General features: G+C 36.2%; 1 protein-coding gene across 1 annotated transcript in view; it reads left to right on the forward strand.

The window, feature by feature from the left end:
• The window catches only part of COL4A1 (collagen type IV alpha 1 chain), a 1,084,337-nt gene that overhangs the window by 982,950 nt on the left and 80,380 nt on the right, over positions 1–21,007 (forward strand). The window contains exons 44-45 of the mRNA XM_044071271.1: positions 11,350–11,422; positions 16,056–16,127. Coding sequence (XP_043927206.1) covers positions 11,350–11,422; positions 16,056–16,127 — 145 coding nt within the window. The remainder of the gene's footprint in view (positions 1–11,349; positions 11,423–16,055; positions 16,128–21,007) is intronic.

A 21,007-nucleotide genomic window follows, 5' to 3' on the forward strand; every position in this document is an offset into this window, starting at 1 on the left:
CATAAAATTAATACAGATATAAATTGTACAGTGTGACTGAAGCAGTAAGGCTTATTGGAGTGGCCACAGTGTCAATAAAGTAAGCACAAGTACTCTCAGGATGTTAAAAGTATTCTCTAAAAGACCAGCCACAATGAAAAGGTATAACAATATTTAATAATAGATAATAAAATACAGAACAGGAGAATACTTAATATTTAGTTACAATAAACAGCAGAGGTTCAGCCACAGGAAATATAAAAATAACACAGCTGGATAGAAGCTCACTGTTGCAGGAAAATAAATAATACCAAACTAATCTCACTGTATTTTTCCTAACTGAACTAAAGAGAAACTGCCCCTAGTTAACTCACTTAGTATCAAATGGCAAGATGTAGTGCTGAGATGCTCACTTCCACAAGGAAAGTTGAGATATTCTACACTGACTGAACTGTACAACTAGCAACTAACAACTGAACTGTGATAATTGACAGAGATCATTTATATCAGATTCCAAAGAAAACAAAAACAAACAACAAACTGCTGCTGACAGAGTTTTGTCCTTCAGCTGGTTATAGAATGACATTACATCTAGTCACCTGACTCTGACACAATATATAGTCAGAACTCTGTTAAAATTCTGTTGCAGCAGTTTTAGCATAAGTAACATTTACAAATACATTTTAATACAAGCATCTATACAAATCAATGTGATAGTCAAATGACATAAGATTATTTACAAAACTTCAAACAGCATTGCTGGCATATGCCACACATGCAGTGTTGCACTTCTCCTGATACAGCTGGTAATATCTCACAACGTCACAACTACATTCTCAGTAAAATAGCTCAAGCAAAAGAGCTGTCCTGATGGCACAGAGACAGGTCATTCATCTTTGTTCATCTGTGCTGCTGGCAGTTCGAGTTCAGAAATGGGCTCGGTCTTCTGGTATTGATGGCCTGCAAGAAATAGAATGGATGAAGTATCCAATGGCCGGCGTTCATATCCCAGAGAGAATACATTTGAGAAATACTGTACATGTACAATGTCTCATGGAGATCCAAAGGATTATCTGTCACTGTAGGGTAAATAGGGGGTGGTGACAATATCCTAATGGTGACAATGCACTAATGTCATTGCAGTAGCCTTTCCCAAGCCTAGGTTACATGAACAGATGCCTTACATAAGATGGATATCTGCACCAAACTTACAGCTCCCCATAAGATCCCTCACTGCCAAGGTCAAACATTGAGTTATTGCAGGGTTGACTTCTCAAGGATTAGGAAGGCCCACCCCATGAAAAGTTAAGTCTGTGGGTACCCAGAAAAGAGTCATTGAGGGATTCAAAGTTGGTGCCCATGGAAGTGAGGAGTAAACAGACTATGACAGCACAAGGGTCAGTTGGGAGAGCATAAAAAAATAATTACAGATGATGCTGTCTGAATTTTCTAATTTCAGGAGGAGGTATGAAATTCTACTGCGAGAAGGCATGAATGAGTTAAGAAGGATTTTTATCGAAATACATGAGGGGCAAAAAATGTGAAGGAATCTCCTTGGCTGTAGATGGTTATATAGTCTGTTTCCCTTGATATGATCTCCAATGGAACTTTTTGAAGTCTTTTTGGATAACTCATCATTTTAGCATGGTAGTGCCCTATGCCATTTGATTCATAACAGAGAATGAAGACACTTTCTTAGCAGACTTTCATAAAATTATCCTTCCAGGATTTTCACATTTAAAACTGCAGGTCTTCTTCAGGATAGTCTTGGCTAGGAGGTCCATATTTATTTAGAACATTCAACTACTAATGTAGTGAGTAATACAAAGAGTTAACCAGACCAACAAGAGTGATCCCCATAGCACCATTTTGACAAAAGGCTTTGGTTTCTTCTACTCTAGCTGATATTTTGAAAGCCTGTCCAATAACATCCACCTGGTAGAATCTGCTAACTATAGTCCATCCTATCCTGAAAATCTCAAGATTGCATGCCTGGCTATTGAAAAAAGTTTTTTTTCCATATGTGTATTTCTGGTCTCCCAGGTCTTTTAGACAGCAAGATAGCCTAATGCAAGGTCATCATATTCCTCAGAGTGAAAATAATTCACCATTTGAATGGCTTCAATCAGAATAATCCTGTACTAGAAAATAATTCTATTTCTTAGATTATATGCTGTAACTATCAGAAGTGGGCCATGTGGCTCCTCAGCTAAAAGATCACTTTCTTCCAAGTCAACAACTAATGAATTTTTAGTGGTAACATTCTGACCCTTCTAAATGAGCTCTTTAATGGCATGAGATAATTAATATATGAGAACACAGCCTAGAAGCTGTGTTTCTGCCTCCAAACAATGCATCACAAAAACAGCCACTGTCCTTTAATCCAAAGTGTTGTCCAAAACAAAAATGATATAAGAAGCAGAAGACTTTATGAGCATTTAGCAAATGAACACTGCTGCCCTTGACTATGACCCACAATAACCACACCCAAGTAATGCTGAAACTAAGCAAGGTGCAAAGGAGGGTTATGAACAATGGTTAAAGAGGAACCTCCTCACTGTAACCTGACATCTATCCTTTATAGTACTACCTATGGTAATTATATATCTCCTGCAATTATTGCATTCACACACACACACACACACACACACACACACACACACACACACACACACACACACACACACACACACACACACACACACACAATTCTGAAAAGAGACTAATAATGCAGTTCAGTGATACAAACATCTATTTGCTTCTATTGTGTTTTGCTGCCACCAGTCAGACCAGTCTGGCACAGCTATAACACAATTACTGTTCCCCTGTTAAAAATAGACCAACTGTAATCTAATATCTTATGGCAGTTTAGCTAAGTAATCTCTCTGCCTTTGAAACTGTATGCCAGCACAATTAACAATTTCCACTTCAATGCCACTATCCTTATAAAAAATAGTCTGGCTTCATAAAGGGGGTGATAAGTTGTCTTAGTGACATCCAGATAACCTCAGATACTGGAATCAAATTAGAGTACATTGAAAAATAACTACGCAAACTGGATCCAAATAAGCAAAGGGAGGAGATGGTGGAGATGTGCCAGGCTAGGAGACCGGTGCATGGAAACCTGACTAAGGCAGTCCTGATTGAAGCACTTCAGCAAGAAGTTTCAGTACAATTATATCTGTTATTTACTATACTGTATAAATATAGGGAGATTCCTCAAGAATGGACACATGTGCTTATTAAACCTGTCCTTAAAGGAAAGGGAAGTAGGATGAACCAACAGTCACACAGATCCTTAAGTCTACATTCATGTTATAGCAAAATAACAGAGAATGTAATATTGGATAAGGTACTGTCAGAACTGGAAAGGTTTGGACTTGAAACCATATATCAGCATGCATGTGTTGAAAATAGATTCATTACCACCTGTAACATGATGTTCTGTAATAAATGTAATAACAGCTGTGAATGAAAAATTGTGCAGTGATATAACTTATGCAAAGTTAACTTCAGCATTTGACAGGGTCACACACAAAACACTGATCAATAAATTAGAACAACTAGGTATTGATATTCTCTTGAAAAATGGATAGCTACACAGCTTACAAATAGGATCATACAGCAATTGGACAGGTGACATTCTTAGTTACAGCCAGAGTGTCCCACAGGGCTCTCTGTTCTAGGCCCATACTTGTCTAGATTGTATCTTTCAGACCTATATTTTTCATCTTAGGTGTTCTACAGTCTGTATGCAGATGAAGTGAAAGTGGGTAAATTGATTATATATGTTACAGATAGGCATGTCTGCAAAAGAACTTAACTAAATTGACCATTTAGGCACAGGAGAATAATAATGCATCAAAAACTAAATATGTGAGATTCGAGAGACATAAATTGAAAGGTTAATATTAAATACAGCACACAGTGACTGAAACTGCAGACTCATTTAAGGACCTGGGTATATGGGTAGCTCAAGCTTTGAGTTTTTCTAATCATATCAAGCAACTGGATAATGATAGTTATAGAACTATAGGCTGTATAAAATATTTATAAAGTCTAGGAAATCAGAAATGATGAAGCCATTATTTGTTAATTATATTAGACACAAACTTGAGTATGGGATAACAATATGAAAGCCTTATAAGAAAACAAGCATGAGTAAACTGGAAAAAGTACAGTAGAAAAATACCAAGGGCACCCATGGATGTGAAAATCTAAGTTATTACGAAAAACTAAAAATCTGAACTTGTACAATGTCTCATATAGATATTTAAGAGGAGATCCTATTCAGGTATATAGGGAATTTAGAGACAACTACCTCTGGGAATGTTTGGGGTTATCAAAAAGCAGTAGAGAATCATCAGACAACATATGTAGAAGATTCTATAGGAATGAGAAGTGTACTGATTGGTTCCCTGACAAAGCAGCTGATGCATGGAACAGACTACCAAATTAAGTTAAAGCAAGCATTAGTTTAGATATTTTTAAGAACGGCCTGGACAATTATAGGAACAACTGTTTTGGTATATTGGCAGCCTAGCAGGGCATTAATGCCCATGCTTGAAATATTTGTATGTTTGTATGTATATAAGCCATTAGTCACAAGCATGACACTGAATAAATAAAATTCTTTACATAAAAAAATTAGGCAATAGAGTTTGGGAATTAAATGTACATGCAGAAATGTGACTGTATGAGCAATATAAGCTTTGTTTTAAACAGAGATATGGCAGTAGAAAATTACCTGGCAAATTCTGACACTATGGATGGGAAATAGGAAATACACCCCGGGGATCACTTCTATGTCTCTGCTCGACAGTGGCACAGGAAAATAACTTTCTTGGGTGGCGTAAGCCAGAGAACCTTGTTGGCTAGGCTTACGTAGGCCCTTGGGCCGATAGCCTAGTACCTACCTATGAACCTATGAACTAATCTTAGCTAATGAATTGCTAAACTCTATCTGTCACAACCTAGAAAGTGCAGAATAGAAACAATCAACATAAATGGGAATGAACTCACTGTTACAGAGTAGCAAACAGTCCTCAAGCACACATTTTCAAGGAAATCCATATTACTTTCCCATCCTTGTCATAAACAATTCAAAAGCAAGCAAAAAAGCACAACACCTCCCTAGCTTTAGTGTGTGTGTGTGTGTGTGTGTGTGTGTGTGTGTGTGTGTGCGCGCGCCCATGTGAGAATGACTTCAAACTCCAGAAAGGCTGGGTCCACCTAATGGTCTCCACCAAGGATGGACTCTTGGCAGAATGTAAAAATTTACAGGAAACTTCATCTGACTGACATTTATGGCAAATTAATTACAACAAATTCTTGCTTTGGTTTAACCAATTCAAGTAAATGAGAGTGAGGAGCATTGACAGATTCTGGAGTAAAGACTAGCAACATATTTTGCAATCTGACTGTGACATAATTTTTGTTTGCTTTGTACTGGTGACTGAAGATCTTTAAGAATATGTGAAGAACAAATAAAGATGAGTAGAAAACTCGAAAAATGGAATACATTGGTTTTGTAGTACAAGTGTCTTAGTGCTGTATTAGTTTTCTAATTTTTGGTTGGTATTTAATAAAGTAAGTTGTATAATGACTAGAACTTTGGTGGAAATGCTCACCTCATAACAGAACAGTCAAGAGAAAGCAGTTTTACACTACTTTCCATGTTTAGCTAAGTTTTGTTTGTGTAGGGAAACACCCCATGTCAGTCCAGCAATGACTGGGCCTTGTAAATGTTTTGAATTCCATTCACACACTGCTAGCTTTTTTTGCGGATAGTAAAATGGTTGTGTCATCTGCATATTGGATTGATTTTGTCCAGTTTCAGTAAGCTACCAGATCATTCACAAATACAGACAGTAAGCACAAACAGCAAATCACACCACTACAGGCCGTTCAAATAAATATAAAATGTATTATTTGCCTATCACTCCACACTGCTTTGCTTGCATGGAGAATATGGAGAATTTATTAAACTGAAACAATTCTTTAGAAGCTGTAAACAAGAGGATGGATATGAACCTTCAATTATGTGTACTGAATCCGTTATTAATGTTGAACTTGGAAAGCAATGAAATAGATGTGAGCTCTGTTGAGCAAACTAAGAATAATTTTGTTGATGTATTCAAGGAAGTAGAAAATGCTGCATGTAAGTTGAAACGCTTAAAATGGCAGTGCTTCAAAATGGAGGCCTGCCTTCATCATCAAGTAATTCCTAGGGGACTGCGAGTTAGATGCATGCCTAGCTATGGCAATGCATATCCTGACTTGCTAGCAAAATGGCAGAAGCTGAATGCTGAAACAACTTTTAGCTATATGAAACTTCTCAGAGTTTTTTAAGCCCCATGAGGAAGAACTTAGTAATCTGCTTGAAGTGAAACAAAGAGGACTAGAAGAAATGGATCTGACAGAAAGAAATCTATCACAACTGATTACATTACAAGAAAAATTGGATGCCTATGATACTAAACTTAAAGTAGTCAAATGTGACAAACTAGCTAGAGACTATAAAGATTTCAAAAATGGCCATTTATTTGAATGGCCAAAAGAACGTGAAGGCACAAACTTGTCAACAAAGCGAGATGTAGCCCCAGAACAGTTGGTCTCAGAACCATCGAAAGAAGGGTTCGTTCAGACCCTTTAGGAAGCTCAGTAACAGAACCAACAGTAATAATAATAAAAAACAGGGGAAAATATATGAGGACTAGAAGTGCAGGTTGATGTTCATGCTAATGAGGCATATCATACAGTGGCAAAGAAACAGAAGAATGGTTGTATAGTCCATCAAGAAGAAGGTGAAATTGTGGTACAAACACAGAAAGAAGATCTTATGACTGAAGTAGGAGAAATAACAATGCCTTCAGTTTCTGATAATATGACTGGAAGAATTCCTAAAAAAGTATCAACTCATGTACCCCTCATGCAACAACTTCCTTTTTTATTACAGACAAAAACATTCCGGAGCCCAAGATCAACAAGCAGAGAGAGGAAAAAGAGAAAAGTGAATTAGATAACCACAAAGTCTCACTCGTAGTAAATATTTCTGGGTTACTGCTAAGGGAGGAGCAATTAAGTGTACTTGAGAAATGTCTAAGTTTCTTACCCTCCTTACAATCACCATTACATGAAATAAGTGTTTTGGTCGAAATGTTACTTTGAAGCATATATTTGGTAATAAAGATGGTGTTGAAGATGTCAAGACAAGTATATATAAAAAAATGAGTAGCTTTGTTCCTGCTATTTATCCTTCGGTGGAAATGTTCATTCGACTTTGTGAACAAGAGATATATGAAAACAGGCAAGGGAATAAGTCTAAGCAATATCGTAACTTGACCCAAAAGAAGTTCCAAGGGTTAAATGAACTGAGGCAGTGAACAGATATTTTGGTAAGACCAGCAGACAAAGGTGGAGCTATTGTGGTGATGAGCTCCAATAACTACACAACTATAATGGAGGATCTGCTCAGCAAAAAAGAAACATAGTTAGTGCTAAGCAAAAAAGATCTAAATGTATTGATAAATAATGTAAAAGACAGCCTATATGAGATGCTAATGAACAGGATGATAACTAAGGAGCTATATGACTTTTTTGAAGTCTCTCACCCAACTGTACCAGTAATTAGTGGACTGCCTAAAATACACAAAGACTGCTCAAACCACCGATGCGTCCGATAGTAGCAGGAAGAGGCTGGGTCACAGAGCCATTATCTATTTAGAGAATAAATTAAAGAAGCTATTGAGCAGAGCAAACACTGTTATAAAAGACTCAGCAGACTTCTTGCAAAATCTAGATGGAAGTATGGAAAATAGATGCTCGTTTCAAGACTTGCTTTTGGTAACTTTGGATGTACCAAACGAGTTTGGCATAAAATCCATTTGGAAATCTGCTAGTCCATTTCTATCTAATACCCCATTAATTTGTAGTCTACTAGAACTGTATTGGAAAACAATGTGTTTACTTATGGCAATACTTATTACTGGCAGAGATGGGGGTAGCAATGGGGATCCCCTGCACTAATAGCTACACCAATCTGGTTCTTGACCAATGGGAAAAGGAATGGTTGGATGACACCAGAAGTACTAGGACCAACAAACCACTAATGTATAGTAGATTTGTGGATGATATCTTTATTGCATGGGAAGGAAGTGAAACCTCACTAAACAATTTCATTGATTTTTCTGAGTATAACAACTACCTTCCTGAAATTCCAGGTTAAAAGCTCATGCCATGAAATAGAACTTTTGGATGTGAAATTGAGTTTAGACCCTATAAAAGGTACTGAAACAATGATATACAGAAAACGTATGTGGCATAATCATATGCTACACTACTCAAGTATGCATCCCAGACATATTTTCCACAATATAGTGGACAATCAAGCAGTACAAGTATCTAAACTTTGTACAAACGAAGACGTTTATTTGATGGAACATGAGAAACTGTTGAATAACTGTATGGAAAGAGGGTATAAAGAATAAAAGATTACTAAAGGCAAAGAGCATATATTGAGAATACGTGAACATAAAGGTAGACCTCATTATTCTAAGAGGAGTGACTAAGAGATGAAGCAGAATAAAGAAAGCTGCTCTAAAGAACATAAAGTAAGGTGTACGATCACATATAACACAGAAAATGCAACTATATTTGGCACCATTAGGAAATATTTTCCGATTTTAACTTCAGATACTAGAATTAAAGAACTGGTAGGAGAAAAACCCAGCTTTGCATTTAAGAACAAAAATAATCTAAATAGGCTTTTATGCCAAAAAGATGGAATAGAGATGAGAAATGATATCACCCAGGCTGCTCCTATAAGGCCTAACAGAGGTACATGCAAATGTGGTTTCTGTAAAGCATGTGCTTGGATTTATACACAAGATATATTTATACATCCTTTAACAAATACGATATATACTTTCCAAGGGTAGTGAATTGCAATAGCAGGAACCTAGTATATGTTGCAATCTGTAGTATCTGCACAGCTTATTATATAGGCAAAACAAACAGAAAATTCAAGGAACATATTCTTCGCCACCTATGAGATATAAGAAACAAGGTAGAAACTAATTCTCTCTACCAACATATCTCTAGATTTGAGAACCACTCTTTTAGATTTATGGCTTTATCAAACATCAAAAAAAGTATACAAGGTGGTGACCTAATGAATAAAATGGAAGCTGAGGAAGAAAGGTGGATTATGGATCTGAGAGCAGATCATCCCCCAGGACTGAATGGGGTAGTACCCTTAAAACCTATATTAAAAGAGCGAGGCCTGAGAAATAAAAAGTAAATACAATCTAAGCTTTCACTTTAAGGAATGATGTCTTCAGAATGGGAGTGGCAACTGCTTTGTACATAACAAAACAGTTTTTCTTAGTTCTAACAGGATCTGAAGAAGGTTAAGCATAACCGAAAGTGCTTATCCTGTATTTTACTGTTTGTTTTACTATTTGTTTTATATAATAAAGAGTTTTTAACAGACTGATTAGAACTGGGAAGCTCCTACTTAGATCTCTGTTTGTATCAAGAGTGCTTTAGCTGTTTTTAACAGCTCAACAGTTCTTGTAAGAGCTGGTAAGCTTCAACTTAAACTGCTGCTTATCAAGAGTGCTTCAGCTGTTTTTAAAAGCTAAACATTTCCTATAAGAGCTAGCAAGCTTCAACTTAAACTGCTGTTTATATCAAGAGTGCTACAGCTGTTCTTACCAGCCCAACAGTTCTTGTAAGAACTAGCCAGTTTTCACTCTAACTGCTGTTTGTATCAAGAGTGTTTCAGCTGCTGTTAACAGCTTAACAGTTGTAGCAAGCTTCAATTTAAACTGCTGTTTGTAGCAGCTCAACAGTTCTTGTAAGAGCTACCAAGCTTCCACCTAAACTGTGGTTTGTACTAAGGGCATTTCAGTTATTTAAATACTTGAGAGCAAGAGGTGGCAAGTTCATTCTTTTTTCTTATACAAATACAGACAGTAGTTGATCACCAGGGACAAAGCATTATAAATCAAAACTGAATATGAATGAGAAAAAGAAATAAACATTGTTCCATGTGGCAGACTGACTTCTGTCCTTAAGATAATTAGTGAGCCATGTACAAGCACTTCATAGTCTTAGCTGATGTATGCTTTTAAGCATTCAAAAATGTAACACAAGAAAAAGAGAAAAGACAGCACAACAAAGACAAGAACAATTTGATACATGAGTGCACAACAGTAAAAGACAGAGAGAGAGAAAGACATTGGGCAAAAACAATGTTGTTGTTTGTCTTTCGGCTTTTCCCGGTTAGGGGTCACCACAATGGAACTCCGGTCCGCTAATGATTGGCAGTAGATTTTTCCGAACACTGAGTTGCCAGCTCGACATCCAACCTTCAACGAAGGCACACCCATTTACCATGTCTTTTGAAACACCACCCAACCGCGAGGAGGACATGCAGACTCCACACAGAAGGCACTACTCGCACTCCAGCCGAGAATCGAACGGGAAAACCTCTTACTGTGAGGCAACAGCGCTACCGCTGCACCACTGCGGAATGTACATTGGGCAAAAATAATACCAATGAATAATAGCTATTATCTTTAGAAAGGGCATTAACTACATTCATCATGTCTATCATTTCATTTCAGAATTATTTAAAAATCTATTTTTCCTTGGCTGTGTACTCCTGTGTTCATGTCACCCATTTTTTCTTGGATTTTGGTTCTCAGCATATCATCTGATTTCTGAATTTTACTTTGTGTGTGTATATGTGTGTGTGTGTGTGTTGGTGGATTCCCAGTCTCTAGTGTATGTCTTGTGAGGTGAAAGTCTTCATCCTGTGCAGGGAATAATTTTTCCCTTCTCTTTCTTCAGTGCATCCTTATAATAATGCAAGAGATAATGCATATTGCTACATGGTTTCAATTCTTCATTTATCTGTTCCAGTTGGATTATCATCCCAACAAATCTAGATATCATGGTTAATATTCTTTTCACAAGAAACGTCATAGACATTCTTGGTGGTTCTACATACCCTTTATCCATTCCTGAAACTGTTGAGTGAGATGAATCAGTGATGCTTTCATGGTGGCATTAGTGTTATAGCTTTAATATGCAAGCAAATATACTGCACTCCATACAGATAGCAATTTGATGTGAGCTCATAATAGGATTGTTGATTAACTAAGTTTTATTAGACTGCATTCTACTGAAAATATTCCATGAAAGTTTGTGCTCTTTTCTCATAAAAATGTAATTCAGGATTTTGACTCAATATCTATTAAATTGTCATATGTTTCATTACAGAATTGCTAATCTACAGATGCTGTGTTTATATTTGGAATTGTAACTAATAAGTTTTCATTTAATTAAATTTATTTTACATAGGGTCCTACTGGTGTGACAGGGCTTGATGGGGAAAAAGGGGAAAAAGGTACTGAAGGAGTGACAGGATTACCAGGTCAGTTAATCTGGATCTTCTATTACCTTCTTAATGTAGCTCTTACTATCTAGCATTTTCTTTGAATGCAGATGATATATGTTAATGCTGTGGGTAAGGAAATCTTTCAAGAACCCATCATTGTCAATGATATATTTAATAATTAGTTACACTGGAGGTCTTAAAATGACACAGCTGCTGGAGAACAAATTAGTCCAATATACTGGGCTTGTTATAGCAGTTAATCATATAGTGTAACTTAAATATTGTAGACCATTAATCCTGTTAGGGGGTTGTAATCTAAGGTGCATTTCAGAATTTTTTCTAGCCCTTTGATCCAATGATGGGATGAACAAGAATCATGACTAAGTAAATAAGTAAAGTCTTACACTTCATGTTTGCTTTTTCCCACATCTTTTCAATACACACTAACCAGCTAGAGTACACTGTAATAACTGTTGAGGAAATAAATTAATTAAGCCAGTGGTCAGGTGACTGCTAGACTCCCAGAAGACAATGGAGTTCTAGACATTTTGCTGTGTATTTCAGAGCTCTTTTACAACCTTTTGATCAGATGATGATTTGAACAAAAAACATGAACAAAGAAATAAATTAAGCCTTACTTTTATATATTCAAAGAAGAAATAAGTTGTGTCTGACAAAATTGTATTTCACAATAAACAAGTTTATGCATTCTTGCAAAGTACATAAATCATACCTGGAAATTTTACCTGCCTCCAAACCCCTCTCCCCAAAAATGACTGTCATGAAGGCACAAATGGCCAATTATATTTCAAATGGCTGCTGTCAAACATGTATACAGTATGTTGAGGATCTATATTAGAACATCGAATGCTCAAAATCGCAAACACTCTAATGAGCGAAAATGCCGGACCTCTCACTCTTTATTTTGGAGGGCTGTGCCCCCACACCCCCCACTACATATATATTCCAACTCTGAGACCCCACTACAGTGAGGAAAGGGCAAATATTCCGATCTTCACTGTACTGCGATCCCAAAAAAAGCACTTCAAGGTTCGGCATTTTCACTCATTAGAGCATTCGCGATTTTGAACATTCGATGTTCTAATATAGACCCTATTTCCCTTCCTCCTTAGCTCCAGAAGGCACCTGCCATCTGTGTAATATAGCAGAGCCAGACTTGGACAAAACTGAAATAACATACAAGAATATAGTAACTACTGCTGTCAGATGTAACAGCATGCTTCCTTAACCCTACCTGCCCCCGCAAAAAAAAACCTATATACGTCTGTTTGACTGTGAGGAAAGTGAAAAATATAATCATCACAGTAATGCATTCCAACTTGTTGCTTATTAACAGCACACTGCCCCTAGAAAAGCACATCTCTGAGGTTTGTGTGTAAAGATAAGAAAATAATGATTGCACTGTCTACATTCCCCACACAAGCTATAGCAATATTCTGTGCACACCTCAGCACATGACCAGTTTACATAATCCAAATTGCTTCATACAATTTATATTAAGCCTGCAAATTCAGAATAATCAGCTAACAACAATGGGGTATTTTCATCCCCAGACAACCCCAAAAACTATAGCTAATTTGTTGATGTACATCTCAGATATCCAAATTGTGTAAAATAAGTAAATTTCTTAGTAAAAGAATCCAGGACAAAGCCAAAAGTATTGGATAAACAAAGATCCAAAATCAGGTACAATTATAAATATTGCTTTTGCATACCTGAGTTGATGGAATAGGTTTGCATTGCATTCATTTGCTGAATGGTATAGAATAAGAAATTTAAATGCCTGTCATTATTTATTAACTGCAGCCATATTTAGCTGACCAAAACACCACAAATATTAAGATTAGCAAACCAAAAAATATATATGAGGATAACCATAGCTCTCAACTTATTTGCTTATGAGTCAGAGATAAAAACAGAAATAATGGAGAGGGTAGAGAAAAATTTTTGTACAGAACTCTAAATCACCTAAAAAGTTAATTTACAACAGGCATACCTGTCAACATTTTGGGGGCAAGTTAAAAATAATTGAAGAGGGGAAACAAAGACCCAAAGTTAGGAAAAAAATTAAACAGCTCTCTAATTCACTTAAAAAAACTTACTGGAATAACAAGTTTTTTATCAACATGCATTTTCCAAAGAATAAGAAGTATGAAATTGATGCTTGTCCTCTCTTCACTTCAACCATCAGTGATTTACTTAAAAATCAAATGTTTTATAAGGGGAAATACAAGATAGCTTAGACCTGAGAGGTATGACAACAGGCTTTCCATCAACATGCATTTTCTGAACAGTATGAAGTAGGAAATGTTTACATTTGGTATTACTGACTGACTGCAGTCCTCATAACATCAACAGTATCATGAGGAACAGTACAAAAATGTGAATGAAAAGCTAACAGAAGTACAGACTTTCCATCAACTACATTTCCTAAACAAAAAGAAGTACGCAACATATACAATGGCACCTAAATATATGCTATACTGACTGACTAATCCTCAGTGATATCCCAGAAAAAGCATGAAACAAGAAAAAATATAAAGCAATAGCAGAGACATTGTGCAAAACCACAGACAACAAACAATAGTTCGGTATTTTCATCCACAAACAGCCCCAATTATAGCTAATCTGTTTCTTTGCATAGTGAAGACAAACATATAAATAAATGGCATAAAAGCACCCTACTAAAGCAGCCCTTAGGCAAATGCCTACTTTGTTTGTGCATAACACTAGTCATGCTTAGTAATAAATGAAGTACCAAGATACAGAGAACATGTTTTGTCAATTCCCTATATATATATATATATATATATATATATATATATATATATATATATATATATATTATATCTTTTCTTGAAAAGGTCTGGTGGTGTTTTTTCTGTATGACTAATCCCTCACAGTGAGTGAAGCTTGTGTATGCTTTCCACTACACTTGTGTATAATTATATTCAAAACTGATTTTCTTCTTCTGTTAAGCGCATCTATACTTCTCATCAGCATTCATAAAGATCATTTTTATTCTGCTAGCAGTTGTTAACCCAAAGTTTTTCCCTTTATTGTTTGCGATCCTAGGTAGTATTTGTTTCCTGAGCTGTAGCAGTAGTACAAATTGTTCCTTTGCCTCTCTTCTTGTGCAGCTAGTTGTCGTAATATGAGCGTTTTGTACTTTGTCCTTAACTTGGTCCAAGACACTGAATTGGGACTGCTGAAAAGTTGCCATAGTCTATTAGGCATGTCAGTGTAGTCAGAAAAATATATATTTATTTTACTGCCGGTAGAGTCAGTAAAGTATAAATGTTTTGGTGGATTCCAAAGCAGCTGCATTGCTAGTTGGAAGCATCCTCTGCTCATGCACAAGGCTTATCCCTCTCCTTCTCCTTGCACCAGTAGCTTAGCAAGGATGGGGTGAAGCAGACCCCCAAGCATTAAGTGTTGGGGGAATGATCAAGAGTTCCTGCAGCTTGCTTTTCTGTGCATCAAAATGCCAGTACAGAGAGGCAGATCAGCAATTTGTACAGCAAAGTGATATCAGCTTGCTACAGTTATTTTTTTCTCTTCAATTGAAGAGCAGGGGTGGTGTATAGTATCTGTAAGAAAGCAGGTGGTACATGCTTTTTATTAAACCATGGGCCAAAATAAATTCAGTATATCCCTTGGTGACATCATCTTATGGACAGGTCCATAGACTTTAAAGGGCACATCTTTGCATGTGCATGATGATGCTTCCATGTATATACATCTCTGCACAAGCACTGCAATGCTTCCATTTATACACATCTCTGCACAAGCACTGCGATGCTTCCATTTATACACATCTCTGCACAAGCACTGCGATGCTTGCATTTATACACATCTCTGCACAAGCACTGCGATGCTTCCATTTATACACATCTCTGCACAAGCACTGCAATGCTTCCATTTATACACATCTCTGCACAAGCACTGCGATGCTTCCATTTATACACATCTCTGCACAAGCACTGCGATGCTTCCATTTATACACATCTCTGCACAAGCACTGCGATGCTTGCATTTATACACATCTCTGCACAAGCACTGCGATGCTTCCATTTATACACATCTCTGCACAAGCACTGCGATGCTTCCATTTATACACATCTCTGCACAAGCACTGCAATGCTTACATATATACACATCTCTGCACATGCACAATCATGTTTCCACTGATGTCCATAGGGGCATATCACGTTTTTCATGTGTTGCTTTCACTGAGGTTAAGCTCCACCATTTGTCTTCACTGGCATGAGCACAGGGAATACAATTTTTGAAGCTAAGGCCAAGACATTTGCCAGTGGGGCAACAGTGCCATTCAGTATTTTGTACTCAGCATACCATGGTGCAAAGGTAGGAAATAACATAGTGACAGTACACTTATTTGTTGTTTTGTGTTTGCTCATTATACAGCGATAGCCACAACCACTAATACATTCAATTTAGTGTATATTATTGTTACTAAGTAGTATGAAATTTGAAAGAATATTTCTATTCCATGTATATATATATATATATATATATATATATATATATATATATATATCTATATATATATATGTCCTGTTAACCCACTTCAACAAAAGTATAAAAACATTTCTATATGGCTGATTAAAATATTTTTTCCTTTCAGGTGTGAAAGGGTCTCCTGGATATATGGGTCCAAAAGGAGATATAGGTTATCCAGGTTTCCCTGGACCAACAGGTACGTTTTTTGTATCAGCATTTTGTCTTCAGTTTACTGTAGTTGTTGCATGACTTTAGTTGCTCATATGTTAAGAACTAAAATTTGTCTGAAAAATGGCTTTCTTTCCTGTGGTAGTGGAACAGAATAAGAAATAAATAACATTCTTTAGACAGTTCATCTGATGTCATCTTATAAAGTGTTACCTCCATAACCCATTAGAAAGTGGCAGAGTTAGTGCAAAGGCAGAAAATTGAGCAGCTTGCTGCATAGGTTATGTTGTACTGTGGCAATATGAGATAAGTAATAAGCAAAGTGGTATAAAGATGAGTTGTTTCTACCACTCTTTCTTCTCATTCCAGTATGTACTAATAAGCAAGTTTTTACCTTTAAGGCTGGTATGTGTTTGGTGTCTACAAAATGCCCAATTTTTAGGCGTCAGTTTAACAGTCACTGGTTTCCCAGGAATTAAACCTTAGATCTTCTCGTTTACTTAACTTGAATATTTCACCTGGTTTTCACTGTAAACACACAACAAATGTAATTTTAAACATTTCATCCATATAACCGTTTTTCCTTGTTTACCTGCTTAGATTCTAACTCTAGTTAATTAATAACAGAAACATTTTTTTTCCTTTGTATTACAACCCTTTGTTTTTCCTCAGTTATTCCTGATTTATTTAAATGTGGCTAGAATTTAGAACAGTGATGATTCTCCTAGCCTCTCATCTGCATCATGTGATAAACCATGATTGTGTTTCACTCCACCTAGAAGTCAGTGAAGTATTTCCTGTGGTCAGTACATAATTATTTTGAGGATACATGCCTGCCTTGTCTTTGCATCTCCATCATGTGAAAACATATCAGGAAATGACTGTTTTTGTTACCATATATTTGTATGAAGAAACTTGTCCATTTTGTAATGCTGATGCATTAAATCTACTGCTGATTTAAGTTTACCTTATAACAAAAAGAAAAAAAATGTGAATTCAGTCAAAACAACTTTTGCCAAATAATTTGCACTTGCACATTTCCTTCCTTCTAGATAATAATATTATATTGAATAGTTTGGTCTGTGACCACTTTAAGTAGCACAATTTAACATTTTGGTGGTAGAAAGCTTACAAATCATCCTCTGTGTAATCAGTGTTTACTAAAATATCTGTGTGAAACATGTAACCTTCTTACTGATGATTTTTCTGTCAACAAATGCAGTTTTTAAAATCACATTTTGCCAAGAAATTTGATTACTCTCCATTTTATCCTCTTTGGAAAAACAAAAAATCAAAACCAGGTACCTTCTGCACATCTAGGACCCATTTAGACATACAGAATACTTCCTTTTTATTGCATATTCCAAAGCAAACATTTTGATTTACTATTTAATAATTATAAAGTCTACATTTTACAGACTACAGATATTTATCAGCAAATCATGTTTAAAATATGCCTGAATTTCTGTTGCCATTAACTCAGTGGTCTTGTATGCATGCATTTTTGCAATTAATTCTGTGGTTCATTAAAAACATTAACCTGCAGAAATAATTCACACTTTCATTATGAATTAAAAACGTTATGTGAAATAAAACTCAAAAATACTTGCATAAACCTTAAGTTGCCTCTTCCAATATATAGGAGTGGGGGTAACATTCTGTTTTTGTCTATGCGAGCACATGCACGTGTGTGTGTGTGTGTGTGTGTGTGTGTGTGTGTGTGTGTGTACATGCATGAGTGCATTTATAATTCCTTGTGCACAACCTTGCACATGCTATTTACAGCAAATACCTGCAAAAGAATTTCTCTTTGTATATTAGAACATTAGTTTCCATGCAATACATAGTTTTCCCTGCATTTCCATGCAATATATATTTTTTCCTGTCAGTGATACAACAGTATAACATTAGCACTAAATAAAGGTCTACACTGTAACTTTGTAGAATTTACAGAATAAAATATAACATCCTATAATGTCACATAACCACCCATGAGATTAATTTTGTTCAGAACCCCTTTTCACACAAAAAACAAACTGTTTAGGATAACACAACCATCTATTTATAACAAAACACTAAAGAAATATGATTAATTTCATAACACACCACTGTCATAAATTCCAACATAACAAAATACCGTAGGCAGCATTACTGCTCACCCTCATCTAAACAGAGTTAAACAATCCACTTATTTAAACTCAATCTCGTGTCAGAAGCAGTATGACACCACTCACGTCTATAACAACCACTATATCAACCCAAACATAAATAAACAAGAAGGAAGAATAGAAGGGGGTGTCATCATAGCTCTTCTTCTCTGCCCCATAACCCCAAAATATTTATCATAAACCCTAAATATTTCACACATCATAACATAAGAAAGAGAGGGGAGGGAGGACGGGCTCAGCAAGCCCACACCAGAATCTAATTCCTCAACTAACAATACTAGATAAACCATTTCCTCCCCACCCCTTACTTCACTTCTGCCTACATCATGCCTTCCTTTAATCACTTAACCCTTAACTTCTCACCTCAAACTATGCCCCTACCACATTGCCTGATTTTGTACAATCCATCCAAATTCCCTATCCACTCTCCACTGTGGTGTCTCTGGACAAATTAATCTGTGCCCAAACTGCATTTTTTTAAACTCATGAAAAGTTACTGATGATTTCTAAAAGTCACATTTGTCACATCTCTTAAATCTGGAAGTTATTACGTGCAAATGACTGAAGAAACCTAGAAGGAAAAACTTCCATTAGCTTAAACATTTACTTTGTAGAATTAAAATCTGTCTAAATGGACAGTTTTAAAATTTCCCTCCACATGGAACCTTTACAAAGAAATTAAAAGTTATTAAAATCAAAGTTCCCTTCTCTGCAAAACTTTCTTCTGTTTTTTCCTCTTCTCTCCTATCTTGCTTCAAAATGCAGCCAGTCTCTGGATAGTCCAAACTAGACTGTGTCTGCATTTTGCAAATAATTTTTTATTTCTGGAGCTTTATGACTTATGACACAGTTTGGTTTTAATTTATCTGGGAGTAGAAGCAATGAAGAACATCACCAGGCAGAACAGTCTACTTTAAATAATGGGATATTTGTATCCATCTTCCTTAGACAACTCAAAACAACAAGGATCTAGGGTTGCCACCTTCCTTTGTGGCTAAAACCAGAGTAAAGCCACACCCCTTGCATCACCAGTAACCCTGCCCACACCACCCCCTCTCCTGCCCACATTCCGCCCATTTTGTGACATCCGATGACATCATTCAGCGGGGAATGCCCTCTTTTTTCATTCCTGCTGCCTGCTTTTGGCTGATTTACTATGTTTTTTGTAAAAGAAGCATAGTAAATCAGCCGATTTACAAACTCCAACAGTCTGTTTCCTTTTTGAAACATAATACTGGAGTTTGTACAGTGTTTTCTGGACTACTGGAGAATCAGTTTGATTTCTGGATATTCTGGAAAAAAACGGAGGGGTGGCAACCCTACAAGGATCATGGGACAAACTCACACATGCTGTACTACTTAGAGACTTTTAACTAGTTCATGGCTAAACCCTGTACTAAAAAAAAGTAAAATTTCAAGACTTTTCTTTTGCCATAATAACTGCAGTGCTAAAGACTCCTATTTTTAAATGACATCTTCTGAGTATCCTGATAATTTACATTCATCAGCCACTTTGTACCTCATTAGTTCCTGCCTGCATGACAGTTAAAGATTGCTTCATATATTTTTTTTTTCTTTTTGCACCTGCTGGGTGATGGAAATTATTTTACCATACAGCATGTCATTAATGCTCTGCAAAAGAATTTCTATTTGTACATTAGAACATTAGTTTCCATGCAATACATATTTTTCCTGCATTTCCATGCAGTATACATTTTTTTTCCTGTCAGTGATACAACAGTATAACATCAGCACTAAATAATGGTCTTTTACCGTAATTTTGTAGAATTTACAGAATAAAATTTAACATCCTATAATGCCATGTAACCACCTAATAGATTAATTTTGTTCAGACCTCTCCTTCCACATAATGAAAACAAACTGTTTAGGATAAGACAACCGTCTATTTATAACAAAACACTAAACACATATGATGAATTTCATAACACACCACTGTCATAAATTCCAACATAACAAAATACCGTAGGCAGCATTATCGCTCACCCTCATCTAAACAGAGTTAAACAATCCACTTATTTAAACTCAATCTCGTGTCAGAAGCAGCATGACACCACTCACTTCTATAACAACCACTATATCAACCCAAACATAAATAAACAAGAAGGAAGAATAGAAGGGGGTGTCATCATAGCTCTTCTTCTCTGCCCCATAACCCCAAAATATTTATCATAAACCCTAAATATTTCACACATCATAACATAACAAAGAGAGGTGAGGGTTTAAGGGCTAAGCATGCCCATGTGAGAATCTAATTCCTCAACTAACAAATACTAGATAAACCATCTCCTCCCCACCCATCTTTCACTTCTGCCTACATCATACCTTCCTTTAATCACTTAACCCTTAACTTCTCACCCCAAACCATGCCCCTATCACATTGCCTGATTTTGTACAATCCACCCAAATTCCCCACCCACTCTCCACTGCGGTGTCTCTGGACAAATTAATCTGCACCCAAACTGCATTTCTTTTAAATTCATGAAAAGTTACTGATTATTTCTAAAAGTGACATTTGTCACATCTCTCAAATCTGGAAGTTATTACATGCAAATGACTGAAAAATCCTAGAAGGAAAAACTTCCATTAGCCTAAACATTTACTTTGTAGAATTAAGATCTGTCTAAATGGACTGTTTTAAAATTTCCCTGCATATGGAACCTTTACAAAGAAATTAAAAGTTATTAAAATCAAAGTTCCCTTCTCTGCAAAACTTTCTTTT

Source organism: Protopterus annectens, chromosome 5.part0 (genome assembly GCF_019279795.1).
Source record: "Protopterus annectens isolate FY-2018-M chromosome 5.part0, PAN1.0, whole genome shotgun sequence".
Classification (NCBI taxonomy): domain Eukaryota; kingdom Metazoa; phylum Chordata; order Ceratodontiformes; family Protopteridae; genus Protopterus; species Protopterus annectens.